The sequence below is a fragment of the Poecilia latipinna genome, unplaced genomic scaffold, assembly GCF_001443285.1.
Source record: "Poecilia latipinna isolate Pla-1442-1.1 unplaced genomic scaffold, P_latipinna-1.0 Scaffold382, whole genome shotgun sequence".
Classification (NCBI taxonomy): Eukaryota; Metazoa; Chordata; class Actinopteri; order Cyprinodontiformes; family Poeciliidae; genus Poecilia; species Poecilia latipinna.
The window spans coordinates 249,053-267,325 of NW_015112998.1; the positions used below are offsets into that span (position 1 = coordinate 249,053).

Consider the following 18,273-nt stretch of genomic DNA (forward strand, 5'->3'; position numbering starts at 1 on the left):
TCTATCTCCTGCGAACGTTTCGGCGAGAGGTAGGGTACACCCTGGACAGGTCGCCAGTCTGTCGCAGACAGTTCTTCTATTCAAGAATTATTTTTTGAGGCAATTTTGTTTGCATTTAAACACAGGTGTTGTGAAAGACCTGCTCTTTGACTCAAAATGCTTGGCTAGGAAAGCCCTGAAATGTTGGATATCCCCTTGTTGATTGTCTGTAACAAGAAAAAAGTGGCTTTAAAATTGGCTGAGATATAAACACACACACAGACACACGCGCATGCGCGCACACGCACACACACACACACACACACACACACACACACACACACACACACACACACAAAAAACAAAAACAGCAACAAAAAACAAACATGACAACTTAAAGAAGGAATGGAATAAGAAATCAGCTATGTTGCACCAGTTACCTAAGACCAATTTGAACAATAAATGTTCTTAGAAATTCAGAAAAGGACATATTTTGGGGAAGTATTAATATTCAGTTCAAATGACAAATGTCATGTAGTGTATAACAATGCTTAAACAGTGTGTTTCAATATAAGAAAACAGCTAAATAATGTGTAGGTAGGCCGGGTGTGTAACACATTTTATCGCAGACACTTTGCGGAAGTGACGTTATGTTTTTATTATTCCAGGAAAAGGACACGGGAAAGCCCTGAACTGCGTCAACTGCGTTTCTATTATACATTTGGATGTTGGCTGATGTTTAACATGTCCACAAGGTATGTTTGATGTGTATTTTATGAATAGAATAAGGATACGACTGTTAACTTTGTGAGCTTTTCGAAGTGCGTTTCGAAAGTAGCTTGGTACCACTAAAGTTGCTAACTGTTTACATTAGCTATAACCTTGTATTCAACTGATAGCTGTGCTCTCTTTTTTCTTGAAGTGTCTGCTTTTTATTTGTCAAGGACGTTATGTAACACAACGCGGAGAATATTTAACACATTACGTAACTGTTTTGCTGAGATGTTAAAGACTACGTGCTTTTGGATGAATGGTTAAAGTGTCTCATAAAGTATGTCGCTAAGGCCAACTGGCTGCTAGCTAGCTGTATTGCTAAGCTAGCCAGATATGATTACTGTTTTCTGTAGGCCTTGTCCGAAACTTGCTTACAAACGGATAATTTAATGCGTATTTTCTCTAACATTTAGTTTTATTGTAAGGCTATTTATTATGCGATTACTCTGAAGGATAGTTATGATCTGTTTTTGACAATTCTCCGTCCCAGGCCAAACTACGTCGAAAAAAATACCGAGGCCCAAATGGAAACTCCCCCTAAGAGCCTTCGTTATCGATAATCATGTGGTGTTGACTTTATGGTGGAGTTTAAAATCAGCGAATTCAATGTAAGTTTAAATGTGTTTTATTAGTCGATTATGTTTGTGATATAACGGCAAGCTGTAACTGCCTATATCGAGTACAATGACATGTATAGGAAAACTGGATTTAAACAAGTGTAGATACATTTCTTGATTCTTGAATGAGGTCAGATGACAAAGACCATCACTTAAATATAAGTTGTGCCACAGGGATACAAGCCAGGTTCAACTGCAAAGACGAAAAAAAAAACTTTATTCGAAGATTGAAAGTCATATTTGCCATTTTTATTGTATTTTTTAATGATGAGGAAAATCGAGTGGCTAAGTCTCCTGTAATTTATGTAATTGTAAGTCCAGAATATCCCATGTAAAACCTTTTCAGATGTTTTCAAAGTTTACATAACTATTTTTTTTACCATTTAAAGTAAGCTGAAACATAATGAATCATTCCTACAGACAGCATTTTATGAAATTCACACATTGAAATTTATAAACTAATCAAATAAAATAAGGATTAAGAATGCCAAACGTATTCAATTCTCTCATCTTTGCTTTAGGATAATCTTAACATTTGTAGATTATATCGCAATGCAGTTGTGATGATTTAAAGATGAGAGATTTATTTTTCTAATTTAATGAAGTGCTAAAAATTTGATGCATGTTTTAAAAAACAGTCGCTCAGTTGGCAACAGTGGGGTGACTATCACTAATTGCAAACTTAAAACTAGGGGGTACATGTCGTGTCAACCAGCAGACATGACGTGGTGGGCGGGTCTGTCAGTCAAACCTCTGTTACAGCAGAGCAAAAGAAGACTGTCATTGATTTTAAGACCTTTGCTGAGATAGATAAGATCGGCTTCACATGTAAGTATCGGCCGATCAACGATCTTCCAAAATTAAGGATATCTGGGGCGATTTATCAGCTGGTTGATTTCTCGCTGCACTCCTGGTTTTAAGTATCTTACATAACAAATCAACATTCATTTTAAAATAGGAAACATTTCATTATCGATTCCTAAATTAATTGATCTAGAAATGTGCAGATAAAGTAACTTATTTAGTTTGAAATCATGAAGTGGCTTCAGTGTGAAATTGGTGCCATCAACCCAGGCCCAAATGCAAATAACTCATACAATAGGAACAAAAATGTCTAACCAGTCAGAAACTGTGATTAGCAGATCATCCAATTCTTTTGCAGAATGTTAATTATTGCTGTCTTGTTTTGGATTTTAAGGTTTATGTGCACTGCATAACTGAACAAAAACTACATCTGCTCCTGAAACACACACACCCTTCACCAAATATATATGGTTACATGCATATTGCCCCATCCAAACTATGGTTTGAAAGCAAGTTGAGTATTCTTCAGGCAGTTTTGAAGGAATTTTCTTGCAGTAATTAGTGTCATCTTAGCAAAAAAAAAAAAAAAAACTTAAGACATGTAAATTACTGAAGGCCTTTTTTGTGATGACATTTGGGGATTGCTTAAACAGAGGTATGCATGCCATTAAAATCCCAACCCTGCTGGTTTCTTTCTCTTTTTTTTGGAATCCTTTGAACTTATTCAGACAGGAAGTTGTGATATCCAGTTACTTCAAAAAAAAATTAGGGACTTTTAAAATTGATCAGCTACCATATAGATTTTGATTGGACTAATGGACTCAACAACACTTTTTCTATCAGAATAGAAGTCGGTGTATAGCAACAGCTCTTTGTGTTAATTGTACTTTTCCTCAGGAGCATCAACTAACACTTGGCTTTTCACGGCAGGAAAAGCCAAATGTTAGGTGATGTTTCCGCTTTTTATATGCACTGTAAAAGCCTTTCATTTACATAGAAACTGAACGCACTTGTACTTTTCTTAAACAGTTTTAAGCCCAATGACATTTAATGGTCATCAATTTAATTTGGTAGAAAATGTAATTTTCTGAGAATAATGAACTAGCACCAACTTTTATGAAATCATGGAAAGCCGGGCTTTTTTAAATTTTGCTTTATTTCTTGTGTAGCTCTAAGGGTTATTAAAAGCAAACAATGCATCTGAATTCTCTCTTTTTTTTTTTTAAATCTGTAGCTGTACATGTATCGACTCAGATATGTGTTTGTCTGAGTAAACTGTCTGAATTTTACTCAGGTTGTGATGTTAAATATAAGTCAGTTATTAAATGAGTTGTGCTAGTAGTTACTGTATAGCAGCTGTTTGGCTATATTTAGCTCATAAACCTGATAGAAAGGAGCAGCGGTGACCAGCAACTCATCAGGTATTGGCTGAGTATTGGGATCTTAATGCTGCAAAGGTTAGTTCAGAGTAAACAATGGTTAGTCGCTTTGCTGAGTTATCAAAAGCATAAATCTTTTTAAGATAAAATGTTTGTGTTTTATTAAGCCTTTAATGACAACAAATGTAATGAAATCTGCCTTCCTCTTTTATAACGTTCTTGTTTGTTGTATTATAGTGTCCAACCAATTTCCTTAAACCACTAGTGCCTCACACTTTTATTCAGTTTTATTCTGTTCCAGTTTGCTTTTTTTTTTTTTTTTTTTACTGCTCCTGGTCACAGTAAACACCAACACTGGGGTAAGTTTTTCCTTTGGCTAATCCTTTTTTTATGTACTTTCCTGTGCAGCCACTGCTGAATGACATATGGCTTTGTTCCTGGATGGGACCTTATTGAGCAGAAACATGGACACATCAAATTTTGCCCACGTCATCTTCCAGAATGTGGGGAAGAGTTACCTGCCCCATGCTGCGCTCGATTGTCACTATACCCTGACACAGTTCATCAAACCACATCCAAAGGACTGGGTTGGCATATTTAAGGTGAGGGAACATCGTCGCCTCTTTATGAAAGCATGAAAACTGACTATAAGATGCAAATAAACATTATTGTCGCAGAGGTTTTCTTTGCTGAAGGGTATTCTAGTGTATCGTAAATCTGGAACCTGCTGACATCTTGGGTATCTAATTACATCTGAAGGTCAATGCGCACTCCACAAGAACGGAGGAAGTCACCCTGGTACTCAAGGCTGCAAGAATAAAGTTCTTGCTGGTATACATTTCATGCTTCACAAGAGTTAATGTGCAGAACCTCCTGGAAGTCTTCATAGGGCTGACACACAACATCACTTATATTTCATATTTCTCAGACACAGCAAAAAACAAAAAAAAAACATTTTGCATATTTCTCTCAGTGCTGCAAGAATCACATAGTTTTGTTCTTGCAACCCTGGGAGGGAGAATAAAATCTGTCTTTGGAGACAATATTTTACTCTTTAGAGTATGACTACGGAAAGGGAGGGATTTTTTATTTACCTAAAACATAGAAACAAAGTATTAACTCAGGCCTTACAAAACTAAAATATTGCAAGTGTAGCCATTCACATGTACTTCAAAGATGAGCTCGGTCAGAGGGAGTGAAGCATCTTGGCCCTCACCACAAACTTAAGTGTCCCACATGGATCTCGTTATAGGAACACATTAAATCCAGTACAGTGGCAGTAATTTATCTTAGTTTTGTCTGAAGTTTAGTGATCGTCTTCTCAGCTAACTTGCTTTTTATCTACCAGGGATGAGATGAAAGTTTAGACAACTTGACAACAAGTTAAAAAACACAAACTAACAGCTCTGTTTAGTTTGCTTCCTGCTGAACTTCTCTTCCTGTTTGAAGTGTTTGTCTTTGAAAGGAACTCGAGTAATAAACCAAGTTGATTTATCTTTTCATGTATGTATGCCTTTCTAAATGGTTTGTCACAGCAGAGAATAAAGTACAAATAAAGAGTCACCAATGGTAGCTAACACATTTAGGTCTTCTGGAACATTAGTTGAAATCATGGACGCATACAAGCGCTCCTTCTTAAGATGCTACTTTTTTACTAATTTCCAGAGATCAGCTACAGGTAGCTCAGTGTGCTGTCATTATGTTCTTTCACACCTCAAGCTAGCATTTGAGGATTAGCAGACTGACAGAAGTGTTGTTGATGTACTTTCCACTTTACTTTACACCAAACATGTTCGTTTGGCACTGGAACCACTTCTGCTGCCAGGTCAGATGTGAATCCTTGCCATATTTTCCATCCTCCGCTTTTCCCTTTGATAATCAGAAATACTTTACTAATCCCAAAGGGGAAGTTACTCGACATTGCAACACCAGTCACCTGATGTAAAGTTAGCCATGAAAGACGGTAAGAAAAATATAAAAAAATAATAGATTATATTTAAGGTAACCTGTTGGTGTAAATGAGTTATGTCATAGGCTGAACATGTGACAGCCAGGAATGATTTCCTATGTTGCCCTGTGTCACATGGTGGCAGTCTGAGTCTGTTGCTAAACAAGCTCCTAAAAGTGTTCAGCAAATAATAGAGAGGATGTGAGGACGAGCTTAACATCGTCCCACGTTTGGACAACGTTCTCCTCTCCAACACCTCGTCCAGAGAGTTTAGTTCGTCCCCTGTGTCGTGACTGGCCTTCCTGTGGATGTTCTTACCCCTCAGGCTGCATCAGTTGACAACAGCGAACACGGTGATGGCGCTGGCCACCACAGACTCACACAATGTCCATAACATCTTCCGGCAGATGTTAAAGGACATTGAGTCTTCTCAGAAACAACAGTGGCCCTTCTGGATTTGGATTTCTTTTTTTGAAGAGTCTACTTTATTGTCCAAATACACTCCCAAGTACTTGCACTCCTCCACCCTGTCTACTGTGACCCTTTGAATGTCAGCAGGGGTCAGTCTCAAGTCCACAAACAGTTCTTTAGATTTTGCATCTGGCCTGGCTTGAAAGTCTTGTCCTATAAGGACTTTAGCAGGCCTTCTTTTTCTCCATGCTTAAAGGTCAGACATTGGAAACTATCTTATTTTGTGCAGTTACCTATTTTGCATACTTAAAGATATGTCTTTGTTCAAAGTAGTGAGAAAAAGGATGGAAACTCTCATGATAAATGTATTTTTTTGTCAAATCATTTTACAAAAGTCATGTAGGCTTTTGTATACAGCCAAATACAAAGATCAGGAAAAAAAAGAGTTATGTTAGGTTGAATCTGTTTCAATCTAGGTTCAAAGTTTGATCTTAAAGCGAGTAGCTGCTCAGAATGCTGAGGGCAGGTTTGTAAACCTTTTAGTCCTGTGATTGACGTGCGAGTTGTTTGGTGTCGGAATCATTCATTGGAGTCCAAAGAGCGTTCAGCAGCAAGTTGGGGCGCTGTTGTTTTTGTTGCAAATTCAAAGTTGATTTGTTAGTGTTTTGTCACTGTCATCTAGATCAGTCTTTGATTGCCTTTTACAGTTTTCTAGCTCGTTCCCTGTCATAATATAGGATTATAATTGATGGAGGATTTAAAAAAAATCTGTGTAATATCTCCTCCTGCATTTTAACAAGAAATACAGTTTTTGTACAATTTTAAAAGTTTACTTAAATAGACAAAAACAACAACAACAAAACTGAATATATTATTAGTGGTGAATAAATGACCTACTGGCTCTTGTTTGCCTGGAGACAAACAAAGACTTTGACTCTTGTCTCTGTGAACATTAACCACACTGCAACTTGCTGGCGGTTCTGTGGTTCATAAAGGATTCTTGTTGAGGAAGGGCGTCAGAGAAAGGAAACTCAGCTTTATAATTAAACTGTCTCTAAGGACGACCTCTTTGTGTGATTCATTAAAAGCTCACTCCTGGTTCTGCGCAGCCTTACTGGCGCATTGACCATGTTTCACCTACTGCAGCATTATCCTCTCAGGTTTAATGCATTAAAGTGTTTAAAGCGAAAAGTCATCTTTAGTGCAAAGCTTGTTCTCTTCTCCGAGTTTTACCCCCCAGTCACTAATTTAAACATGTTTAAGATAGCTCAACGCCGTGTCTCTGTTTTTGCTTATTTATATTCTAACCAGAATGCTTTAAGTTCCTCTCAGTTTTCCCCAAACACCACCTCTGCAGCTCTAATGAGTGGACCGGTTAGAGCTAGCCCCCTCAGTAATGACACTCACTAACAAGGCACATGTTTTAATTGCTTCCTGTTCTTAACTGCTGGAGGCTGGAGCTGCACAGGCAACAATTGGGGTTTCTCTTTTTTTTTTTTTTTTTTTGGGAACTCCAGAACCCTTCTATCCGTGACTCACATGAACACACAGCACTGTAGCTGCGGGCTGTTTGTACACAGCTGAGAAGATAAACTGGCCAGTCAAGGGAAAGAAAGTTAAAACCCGAAATCTACTGTTATGTCAGCTTGCATGAATTATACATTTTGGCAAAGTTTGCATCAGATGACCAACTTTGGTTTTGTGACAAAGGCTGGTGTCGCAGTCTGGTTTCACTGGATTTGTTGCGGATGCATGTGTGCACGCCTAAAAGCAGCCCTCTCAACGTGACACTGATTCAGTTTGACACTTTTATGGCACCAGTCTTGAAGTCGTGGATGTATTTTCTGCACTCCTGCCTCCCCCCCCTCTCCTCAGCAGACACCAGTTAACAAGACATAAAATACATGTAATTACATTTTGGTTTTCATTTTCAAGTTGCCTATGTATAAAATTTTCACCTATTTCCCCCTTCCTGTTAACAATGAGTTGTTGCTGCAGTTCCGCACTCGGGCTTTTTCACGATGAGCATCCTGAAGCCTCCGGGAGGTGGTTGAGTTATGGTAGCCTTGGCCAAATTGCAATTGTAGACATGTTCCTAGCTGCCATGGCAACACAGATTCAAAAACCCCTTCATTACTTCAATATACCAGCTTGAGATCATTTGGAAGTGCCTGTAGATTCATGTAAAAAAATCTCCCCTGTTGGTTCCCCATTGTTATTATAATGCACTGATGTGGTCGGAGCGTCTGGTTAAACGGATTCCCCTCGATGTGTCACAGGTTGGTTGGAGCACAGCGAGGGATTATTACACATTCTTGTGGTCGCCTCTCCCCGAGAACTACGTGGAAGGCACAGCAGTCAACAGAACCGTGATCTTTCAGGGTAAGGTCGTGCTGTAAGCTTTCTGTAATTCTGACACGTTTTAATGAGGGTATATGAAGGAGCTGTTCAGAGGATTGTAGGGGTTCAGGACTTGAACCATTAAGTGCACTAAAATTCCAGTCTATCTCAACAGATCTACAGATGTAGAAAAAAAATGTTACACACCTGGCCGGCAGAGATGACTAAAAGTCATATTAGTCGTTCCTTATTGTAGAAAAATCTCACACTACTTAGCTTTAGGTGATGCTTCAAATTGTGTACTTTTATGATGTAGCAAACACCAACTTCCTCTGTTAAAAGCCATAGTTTTTCATAAAATAACTGGTGGATCAAATATTATTTCTAAAAAAAATTTTTTAGAATATATGTAGCTGAATCGTAGATTTTTCTGTTCTTATTCAAGTTGATCAGGGTTTCTAGATATTAATAAACTCCTGTTATCTCGTAGTATATACACTGCTCAAAAAAATAAAGGGAACACTCAAATAACACATCCTAGATCTGAATGAATGAAATATTCTCATTGAATACTTTGTTCTGTACAAAGTTGAATGTGCTGACAACAAAATCACACAAAAATCATCAATGGAAATCAAATTTATTAACCAATGGAGGCCTGGATTTGGAGCCACACACAAAATTAAAGTGAAATGTTCCCTTTATTTTTTTGAGCAGTATATTTGAAGTAACATGGTACATTTTTAAACTACTGGGCTGAAAAATATGGGGATAAAAATTTAAAGCTTTAAAGTTTTATCAAGTCCTCGTTTACTGCCCCACCAACACAAACTTAAAAACAAAGAATTTACTAAACTCTTCTGGGATTTGGGCCAGAACCATGTGATTTTGGGCTGATGGCATCTTGTGAAATGACCGACGGTATAGAGGGATAGAGCTCAGTCTGCCTCTGACTTGCTAAGCTAGGTAGTCGCAATCCCTCATTGGCCGACTATTATGGGGCTGTGGGCTGTTCCTGGTCCAAACACCCTGGGAACTTTGTTGGCGTTTTGCTTCTTTATTTGCCATCACACTCAGAGGAACCAGATTCTGGAATGATCTAGATCTGGTTTAGAGAAAAATGTTATGAAACATTTCAGGAGAAGACAAAATGAAGTGCCATCTTGCTGTCAGAATGTGGGTAGAGAAAAGCACAGACAGTATAGGATCCAATAAAGGAAAAAATAAAGGTGGATTTTCTAATTTTGTGTAAAATGATGCTATTTTGATAATAATAAAAAAGATGAAATTTTTAACTCTCTTGGTTTCTTTGCCAAGGGTGCCACCACAGTTTTTCCTCTTATGGTAAAACAACCCTTCAGATATGAGGTAGAATAAATATAACTACACAAGGTTAATTGGGATTTTAGATTCAAAGTACCATCTTTAAATCTAAAGATGTTAACCATTTCTACTCTATATGGCTATGTGCAGCAAATTCCTACCTGCTTTTACTTTACTAAATCTACTTTCCTTTGCATCCTTCTTTAATCACTGTATGCATTACTTCCCTAGGTTACTATGTCCCCAATGACGATGGGGAGTTCTACCAGTTTTGCTACGTGACCCACAAAGGGGAGATCCGGGGGGCTAGCACGCCTTTCCAGTTTCGCGCAAACAGCCCTTCCGAGGATGAGCTGTTGACTGTCGAAGACGAATGCAATTCCGACATCCTGGTCGTCACCACCAAAGCCGGCTTGCTTGAGGTGCAGGATCATGTGAAGCCGCTCGTTTTAAGCTGCGCAGACTTTTAACCTGGTTGCCGTAAAAGCGACAAAATATTCACAGTTTTTCTTGTTCGAGCAGCAAAAAGTGGAAGAAGCTCAGAGAGAGAAAGAGGAGCTGCTGAAAAGCATGGCCCTCATCCAGCAGGAGAAGGAGCAGCTTGACGCAGAGAAGGACAGCCTGCAGAAGGAGTTTGAGCAAGAAAAGGAGTCCTGTGCCCAGCTGAGAAGAGAGATCCAAGTACGTTTATTCTGGTTAGGCCTGCCAGCTCCGTGCAGATCAGTATTTTTAATTCTCCCATCTATTTGATGAAACCAAATCCTCACTTTTAGCTTTGATCTGCACTGGGAGTTTGCTTTAAAGTAATTATAGATTCTAAAATACATCATTTATATGACCATTCTTCTTGTTTTAACCTTTAATTTATGGCCAAACAGTCTGCTAGCACCCCCTAGTGAAGCAGCCCAAACATGCAGAGTAACTCGAACCAGCAATACACTAAAGTAGTAAATCACACTCTGACAAATAGAAATGCCTGCATTATCAAGGTTGTCATTCCGCTTTTTATAGCATAACATTAAGTCTTAAGAGCATTGTCAGTAATGATCTGGTGCGCCGCTGTGTGTCATAAATCTGCTGGGTTTTAAAGGTTTTACAGATGTAAATATGATTACAGATTTTGTGGTTGTTAATTTTATTGCTTTACTTTTATATGAAATTTTTATGTGGTGTGAATATAAAGATCCCGAAACTCTTCTCATAAGCAAATTGTAAAAAATTTATTTTGCCTTTTTTTTTTTTGTTTAATTCATCTTCAGAGTTCAAAAAATACTCTACGTGGAGCTATGACTTTCTTTATGATTTAGACTTCGACGACAGTAAATTTTAATGCCGTACATGCATCTTTCCAAACCTTTTGAGACAAAGCCAGACGTGGAAAGGACTCTTGTTATTTCAGATTTGAATCCGTTTAGACCCTCCATCTCTTGGCACAAAACCCAGCGTAGTTTTTATTAGTACGATTTCAATTAGCCATCGTGTAAATCAGCAAGCTCAAGTGTCCAACCTCCTTTTTTTTTTATTTGGTGGTTTGCTTCCCAGGAGGTGCTGCACTCGTCTCAGGCCCTTCAGGAGGAGAAGGAGGAGGTCAAGAGGCGGCTGGAGGAGGCCACGGCCAGGATCGTACAGCTGGAAGAGGATCTGATCGGAGTCACACAGAAGGGACTTCAAAAGGAAACCGAGCTGGACAGGTGAAGTTGTTAAAGATGAATTCAGATTTTTGTAACGGATACACCCCAAAATTTGCCGTAATGCACTAATATGAACTAATTTTTTTTATATCTTTTTTTTGTTTGTTTGTTTATCTAGTCTTAAAGATCGATTGAAGAAAGTCGCTCTAGAGAAAGAGGCTCTTGAATCTCATGTAAAGAATGAGAGAGATGAGAAGGAACTCTACAAGGTGATGTTTAATTATTTTAAAAGTTGAACTTTAGAAATAACGATATCAAAATGTACGTAAAATGAGCTTAAGTAACTTTGCAGCCAGATATATCTGTATCACCCTTCTGGTTTGTTTAAAAAAAAAACAACTTAGTGACAGCTTTACCTTCTAAATCATTTGCTGTGTAATTTGAGAAACGCCAGACTTAGAGGCATCTTTCGTTAACTCTCTTCCCCCCCAATTCTTTCCTGTTTTTCCACTTTGTGCTCTTTGAATAATTTTGTGTAGTGGAACATTTGAGTCTAAACGGGGCATGCCTTATTCTGTCTCCCGGTCCGTCTGGTGTTTGTGCGTCCTGTGTTGTGGTGGGTGCTCCACAGGAAGTGGGAGGGCCACATACTGTAGTGTCGCCACAGAAATGGAGCCCAAAACCCCCATATCTAATTTAGCTTGCACCATCACACAGAGGATGTTGCCGAAGGACAATTTTAAAAACCTATCTTAATATCTGTTTCTTTTTAATGAGGTCACACAACATTTGATTTATTAGCAGGGGTTTGACGCAGTCGTGAAAAACCCGAATAGGTTTAACCAGAAGTAAGGAGAGCGTGGAAGAAGTCTTTGACTGTCCAAGATTTAATTTTCACTCCGATTTTAGTTAATGTTAGTAATAAGCAGAACACAGACAAATGGGCACTTATTGAAAAAAAAACAACAACAAAAAAAAACAGACCAATTCAGCATTTTTCTTTCTTAGTTCTTTTTTGGGAAAGGTCTCTGGATGATCTTAAATCATGAGTTTAAATCAGCACTGTGGCCATTAGACTGGGCTTGGCGTAGATGCCAAGCAAATCACAAACTGTACCGTTAAAGAATCTTAACTTGGAGTAGGATAATCCAGTCAAGATTTTACGAGACAAAGTGTCTAAAATTAGATTAAAATCCACGTTAATTAAATTCAGTAATTCAAACTGTTATTTATTCCAGCAGTTTTTTTTTTATGCTAATTTTGACGATTTAGGGTGTTTAGCTTTTGAAACTCAAAGTTGAAGTTTCTCATGAAATTACAGTCTTACCTAAGAGCAATAAAAACATTCATCTGCACAACAACGGGGCGCAGCGAAGCAGATGCTCACTTGCAGTCTCGCGTGTGGATTCAAACCGCACCAGGATTCACTTCAACCGGATTGAGACCGGGGTTTTTAGGCGGACTTCGCTTTTTTTTTTTTTTTTTTTTTCTAGTCTGCATCAGCGTTTGATTACGCATTCCCACCTCCACGTACGAACCGGGCTTTCTAGGCCGGTTCGTACGTGGACCGGAGTTTGATTGAACAGGGCCGCTGTGAAAGCACCCGGAGAGTCCTTCAAGCAAGAGTCTTTATGAGATGCTTCGTGGAAAGAAAATGTGGTAGAAAAAAGTGTGCTAGCAGCTGTGACGACCACAGCGTAGAGAGAATGGGGAAGCGAAGCGAATTCATGAGTTTGACCCGCAAGGTGTGAATCAGAAGCCGTGTTATAGGCATTGTGTTGTTTGGTAATTTGTTGAACTCGCAGGTAATAAAACCCAACCGGTTAAAGCTTTTGTTCTGACTATTAGAAAAGCTGCACAAAAATTGCAGAAATTTCAGCCTGGAAAAGCATGAAATTTTGAAATGTTAAATTTTTGTGTTTTTTATAAATGAGGCAAAAGGTTAAAAAGTTATAAAAACTCGTACTGCTTATATTTGTTGTGTGTTTGTTTTCTGTTTCTTTATATTTCTCATTGTGCTCGCATCAGATTCACCTGAAAAACCGGGAGCTGGAAAACACTAAGCTGAGCGCGGAGCTGCAGATGCTAAAGTCCGTGGATGTAAACAAAGAAAACACCATTGCCCAGTTCAAAGAGGAGGTGGGACGCCTGCAGGCATGCCTCACAGAGAAGGAAAGACAGTACAAAGAAATCCTGGCCAAAGTTTCTCCCTTGGTACGAATTACTACTGTTTTTTACTAAGTTTTAAATTAGCATCAACAGTAGAAGATGGTGCCTTTTAATGTTTAACTACTACATAGTGACTTTAAGACCTCTGCTAGACATAAAAGTCTAATGTGACAATAACATGTGGTTGTACCAGGGTGACATGAAGGCCCTGAAGGAGCAGCTGCGGCAGAAAGAGGATCAGCTCCAGGCCAACCAGCAGCAGTCCTCCCTGCTGGCCGCCGAACTGAGGGATGCCTCCAGCGCCCGAGATCGCACCATGTCTGAGCTCTACCACATGAAGCTCGAGGCGGACGCCCTGCGCCAGGCCAAGGCCGAAGCTCAGGCCCAATGTGTCCACCTGGAACTCGTAGTCGAACAGATGAAGGCAGACGCCAAAAAGGAGGCGGTGAGGACGAGCGCAGGGCCTCATTTCAATTATTTTAGACGATGACTTTAGCCGATCAGGCTTTTCCTGACCAGTTTCGACTCCTACCCTGTTTTCATGCAGTCATTTTAATGGTGGTCTTCTTCTTCTTTTTCTTCTCCTGTCTTTGTAAAAAAAAAAAAAAAAAAAACAGGCCAAATCGGAGGAGGAAGCGAGCACAGACCCGGCTGTTGTAGCAGAGCTGCAGAGAGAGGTGGAGGACCTGAAGCTGCGGCTGCTCATGGCGGCAGAGCACTACAAGGAGAAGTACAAGGAATGCCAGCGACTGCAAAAACAAGTCCTCAAACTGTCTGAACAGCAGGGGGTAGGTTCCAGCAGACGCCAGCCGCCGAGCTTTATCCGTAAACCGAACTCACATTAGATGTTACGTTGCGCTCTGCCTTCTCTTTTAACATTCATTTGTGTTGTTGTTCATAGGAAGTGAAGAAAAGCACAGTACCAGAGGCCGCTGCTGCAATCCCTGCATCAGGGAGTCCAGACACATCGGTGCCGGGTATTTACGTCCAGCTCTGTCTGGTTGTATGGAAGAAGTAGATGGCTTTATCATAGAGACTCTGAATGTTTTAGAAAAGGCCACAGTAGTTTACTGTCTTGGTTTATGTCCTTTGATTTTTCTGCCCCCAGCGCCCTTTTCAGTCATAAAAGCAGTCATTTTATCTTAAACCATGACAAATGAGGTGATCTACATCTTTTGGTCGTGTTCTCGTCTCTACAGGCAGCCCAGGTTCTGCTGACCCCATGTTGGAGGCCATCATCCAAGAGAAGCTCAAAGGCATCAGCAGAGAAGCTTCAGACAGAAACGACAAATACAGGAAATGCAAGCAGATGCTGATGGTAAGCGACGCGTCGGCATTCTGCGCAAAACATGCGCGGGTCCTCTAATCCCGAGAGGACAAAGTGTGAGGAGAACAGGGTGATGAGTGTGTGTCGCCTTTCAGGAGGAAAAGGAGCGCAGCAGCTTGTTCGCAGATGAGCTGGCCAAGACGGAGCTGAAATTAAAGGAGCAGCTGAAGACCAACGAGAGTCTAAAGTTGCAGCTGGCTGCCGCCGAGGACCGCTATAAGGTCAGGCTCCGAGCGCGGCGCTGGTGCCTTCAAAGCAAGTCCGGTCTTCAGACTCGACTGTTTTTATCGGCGTCCGTGGCTGGTCTTGCTCAAGGATCGAGACTTTGATGCTTTCTTCTCCCACCCCCGTCTCCCCTGAACATAGTTGTTCTGACAGTGTTGTTTACGAGCCGGCCTATCTGTCAGACGGCATTTTACTGCTGTTTATGTCGGGCTCTGGAGACAAGCGAGGTTTGGCTCGGAGGAATCCTTTTTAGTCGCACTGCTAATGCTGCGCTTGGCTCGGGTCAGGCGGATATTTGCTTAGTGTCTCAGGAGAATCCAAGCAGGTTGTTTTGCTTTGAGGAGTATCGAACGTAAATCAGGCCGCGGCCAAAGGAAGCCGTTTATGCTTGTGATCAATTAATGTCACATGCCGAAGCCGGCCTGTATTTCAGCGAGACATTTTTCAGTCGGGAGCGCATTAAGTGTAAGAAAAGATGGCCTTTTCATTCCTTTTGGTTTTGTGTCCATTGTTTACCTCAGAGTCAAGTAGCCGAGAAGGGTCGGGAGCTGAAGGAGCTGAGGGACACGTTTGCACTCGTTGTGAGGGAGAAGGAAAAACTGGAGGGGGTTAGTAACAGCTTTCATTTTCTCTTTTATAGACTCCTGCCACTCCAAACATTCCCTAAAATATACAATTTTCTCTCTGCCATTTCGTCTGGGTTTAAAATACCACTAATTGTAGAAGCAAATTAAAAGTTGTCTGTTTCATTGCTTTGCTCCACGGCATTAGGCCTGCCAGGGCATTAGGCCCTGGCAGGCCTAATGCTGCTAATGCTGGTACAGTTCAAAGACTGTCAATTAGCTTGACCTCATTAATTACAAAATGGTTATAATCATAAAAATAAATAGATTTTCTTTTCTTTAACTAAGCTTTGCTTTGAAGAAGAAGAAGGGGAAAAAAAAGGTCCCTTGCACCATATTCCCAAAACAACTTGATGACTTCTGGGCAGAAAATAAAAATGACACATCACTATTGTTTTCCTGGTGCGACATAGTTTAAATTCTGCTTTTGTTTTTCTAGGAGCTCCAGAAGAGCAGCAGCAAGAAGGGCGATCAAGGGGCCAGTGAGAAAACCAGTTTGGAGAACCTCCAGACCAGTGTGCCTTTAATTCTGCAGTACCCCGTCCCTTACGCCCAGGACACCCCGACCCCACTGCTGGTCTCTCAGAGTCCAAGCAAGCTACACTTTGGGAACCCTTATTCCATCTCAAACTCAAAAGGTGAATTAAAAAAAAAAAAAGCATGTGGGATTCATTTTTTTTTTAAATGGTTGAATTTATTTACTTAAAGTGGTTGAATTATGTCTCTGCAGATGAGACAGAGGAGGAGTTCTCAGATGATCAGCCTCTGAAGCTGCCCCCCGTAGGCCCACCCTCCTGGGACAGCAACGTGGTCTGCATCCAGCCCTCCCGCAACCTCAGCCGGCCGGAAGGACACGAAGAGGCAGAGGAAAACAACAATGTGAGCGCCTCGCCTGTTTTAGCCACGCAATAACGCTTTGTCAGGATTTACATAAAAAGCAGAGGTCCAAGTCCTCTGCATGGCACTTTAGGTCAAAAACCTAATTCGTATTTCATCCCAGTAGTTGCCTACCATACATGCAAAAATGTATTTTGTGTCATTACAGCTACAAACATCAATATGTGTTGTAGGATTCTATGGATTAAACCGAGCCAAAAAATGACTGTGAGGAGGAAGGAAAGTGGCACAGTGTTGGTTTCTTTCCAGTTGAAAGAAATCTGTGAGAAGATGATGTCCCGGTTGTAGTTTGGCACAAGTTGTGGAAGAGTCTCCGCAAACTGATGGAGTTTAGTCAGATGAGACCAAAAGATAAAACATATTTGCCAGCATGCAAGGCAAGTTTAATTGTGTAGCATATGTTAGCAACAAGGCAACTCAAAGAGCTTTAGATGATGAAAACATAGCATTATAGAAGCAGAATAAAGGAAATTAACGAAAAGTTGGAATATGGACTACAGTTAGCGATGTCCCGGTTATTATTGAGTTGAGGGATCTTAATTTGTCTGAGAATGTTTGGCAAAAGTTGAAAAACAACGTTCACAGCTGGTCTCTTGGCAGAACTCGGGCTCTAAGTTTGAACCATTTTGCAAAGAGGAATTCATAAAAACTTGAGACATTCCTTAAGAAACTTGAAACGGCGATTTCAGGGAAAATTGATTCTACTGGCTAGACTGGACTGACTGAAAAGCATGGATTTTTTTTTTTTTTTTTTTTTTTTACTTCAGAAATGTGAACTGCTCGTAAAACCAGCATCCTAACAAAACGCAGTAGTTTGTGGCTGCAACATGACGCAAAGTTAACAAGTTGGCAACGTTGGAAGCGACTCTAGTGTCCAGCAGTTATTTTGTAGGCATTTTATTTATTGTTGTTGATCGTCTCTTTTCATATTTATGTTGGTTTTTTCCCCCCTCCCTCCAAGGTTAACACCAACGAACAGCCGCTAGGAACAGAAACACGCAGCTCATTTGTGAATGACGGACAAACCCCCTTCTGCTTTGACTCCAGGTAACAAAAACCTTCTCCCGCTTAGCTTTAGTGTTAGCCATGCCCTAGCCTCACTCGGCTTCTGTAACATAGCCGCCCTTTGTGTTACCGTTGTCGACGAGCGGGCCACCCACACTGCATCAAACACACGTTCCTCATTAGCCGGCGCTCCTGTTTGTTGCTCGACTTCCATTAACACGAGCGCTCCTCTTCCTCTGCTTTTTCCGCTGTCTTTTTATTCCCTTCCCCCTTCCACTCGCTTTCTCTCTCCCCCGCCGCGCACAGCATGGACATGAAACGCTGTCCGCTCTGCGAGGTCATCTTCCCGCCCAACTACGACCAGAGCAAGTTCGAGGAACACGTGGAGAGCCACTGGAAGATCTGCCCCATGTGCAGCGAGCAGTTCCCCCTGGACTGCGACCAGAAGGTGTTCGAGAACCACGTGCTCACCCACTTCGACGGGCACCCGCTCAACTTCGACTGAAGGAAACCGAAAACCAACGGAGTCTGCAGACCTTCTGCCATCCACTGAAAAAGAATCACTTTAAGCTCTCTTCTGCATGTAGTGGTGTTCGGCTCCTCTCTGTAGAGCTGTCCTAACTTTTGCTTTCGTTTAACTTGGAGATCCACTCGGAGGTGACGTTTGGAGAAAAAAAAAAAAAAAACAACAAAAAAAACGACAGTGTTATTATTTAGCGTGTGTCACAGGGCTTTTAAATCAGTTGCGAATTATTTTATTTTTTATTTTTATTTTTTTTTTTGGATTACAGTTTTAAATGTTTCCCTTCTTTTTGGATTTG

General features: G+C 40.6%; 1 protein-coding gene across 2 annotated transcripts; it reads left to right on the top strand.

Moving 5' to 3' along the window:
- The first annotated feature begins 625 nt into the window (after positions 1–625).
- Positions 626–18,150, top strand: tax1bp1b (Tax1 (human T-cell leukemia virus type I) binding protein 1b). Of its 2 annotated transcripts, XM_015036846.1 has the most exons (19): positions 632–734; positions 1,244–1,361; positions 3,962–4,155; positions 8,192–8,294; positions 9,807–9,997; positions 10,098–10,256; positions 11,118–11,266; positions 11,385–11,475; positions 13,235–13,420; positions 13,569–13,820; positions 13,993–14,163; positions 14,277–14,352; positions 14,575–14,693; positions 14,798–14,923; positions 15,449–15,535; positions 15,990–16,188; positions 16,281–16,429; positions 17,409–17,494; positions 17,759–18,150. In XM_015036846.1, the coding sequence occupies exons 3-19, from the start codon at positions 3,979–3,981 to the stop codon at positions 17,955–17,957; spliced, it is 2,520 nt and encodes an 839-aa protein (XP_014892332.1). In that variant the 5' UTR covers positions 632–734; positions 1,244–1,361; positions 3,962–3,978; the 3' UTR covers positions 17,958–18,150. The 2 variants fall into 2 exon arrangements, with proteins under 2 accessions (XP_014892331.1, XP_014892332.1); XM_015036845.1 differs by lacking the exon at positions 1,244–1,361 and having other exon boundaries at positions 626–734.
- The last annotated feature ends 123 nt before the right edge of the window (positions 18,151–18,273 follow it).

What these genes read in the sequence shown, in the direction of transcription:
- tax1bp1b (XM_015036845.1), top strand. Translation starts at nt 3,979, where the DNA reads ATGGCTTTGTTCCTGGATGGGACCTTATTGAGCAGAAACATGGACACA. An exon ending in CCGCCGAGGACCGCTATAAG is followed by an intron (nt 14,924 to 15,448) that starts GTCAGGCTCCGA and finishes TGTTTACCTCAG; the next exon opens with AGTCAAGTAGCCGAGAAGGG. An exon ending in AGAAGGAAAAACTGGAGGGG is followed by an intron (nt 15,536 to 15,989) that starts GTTAGTAACAGC and finishes TTGTTTTTCTAG; the next exon opens with GAGCTCCAGAAGAGCAGCAG.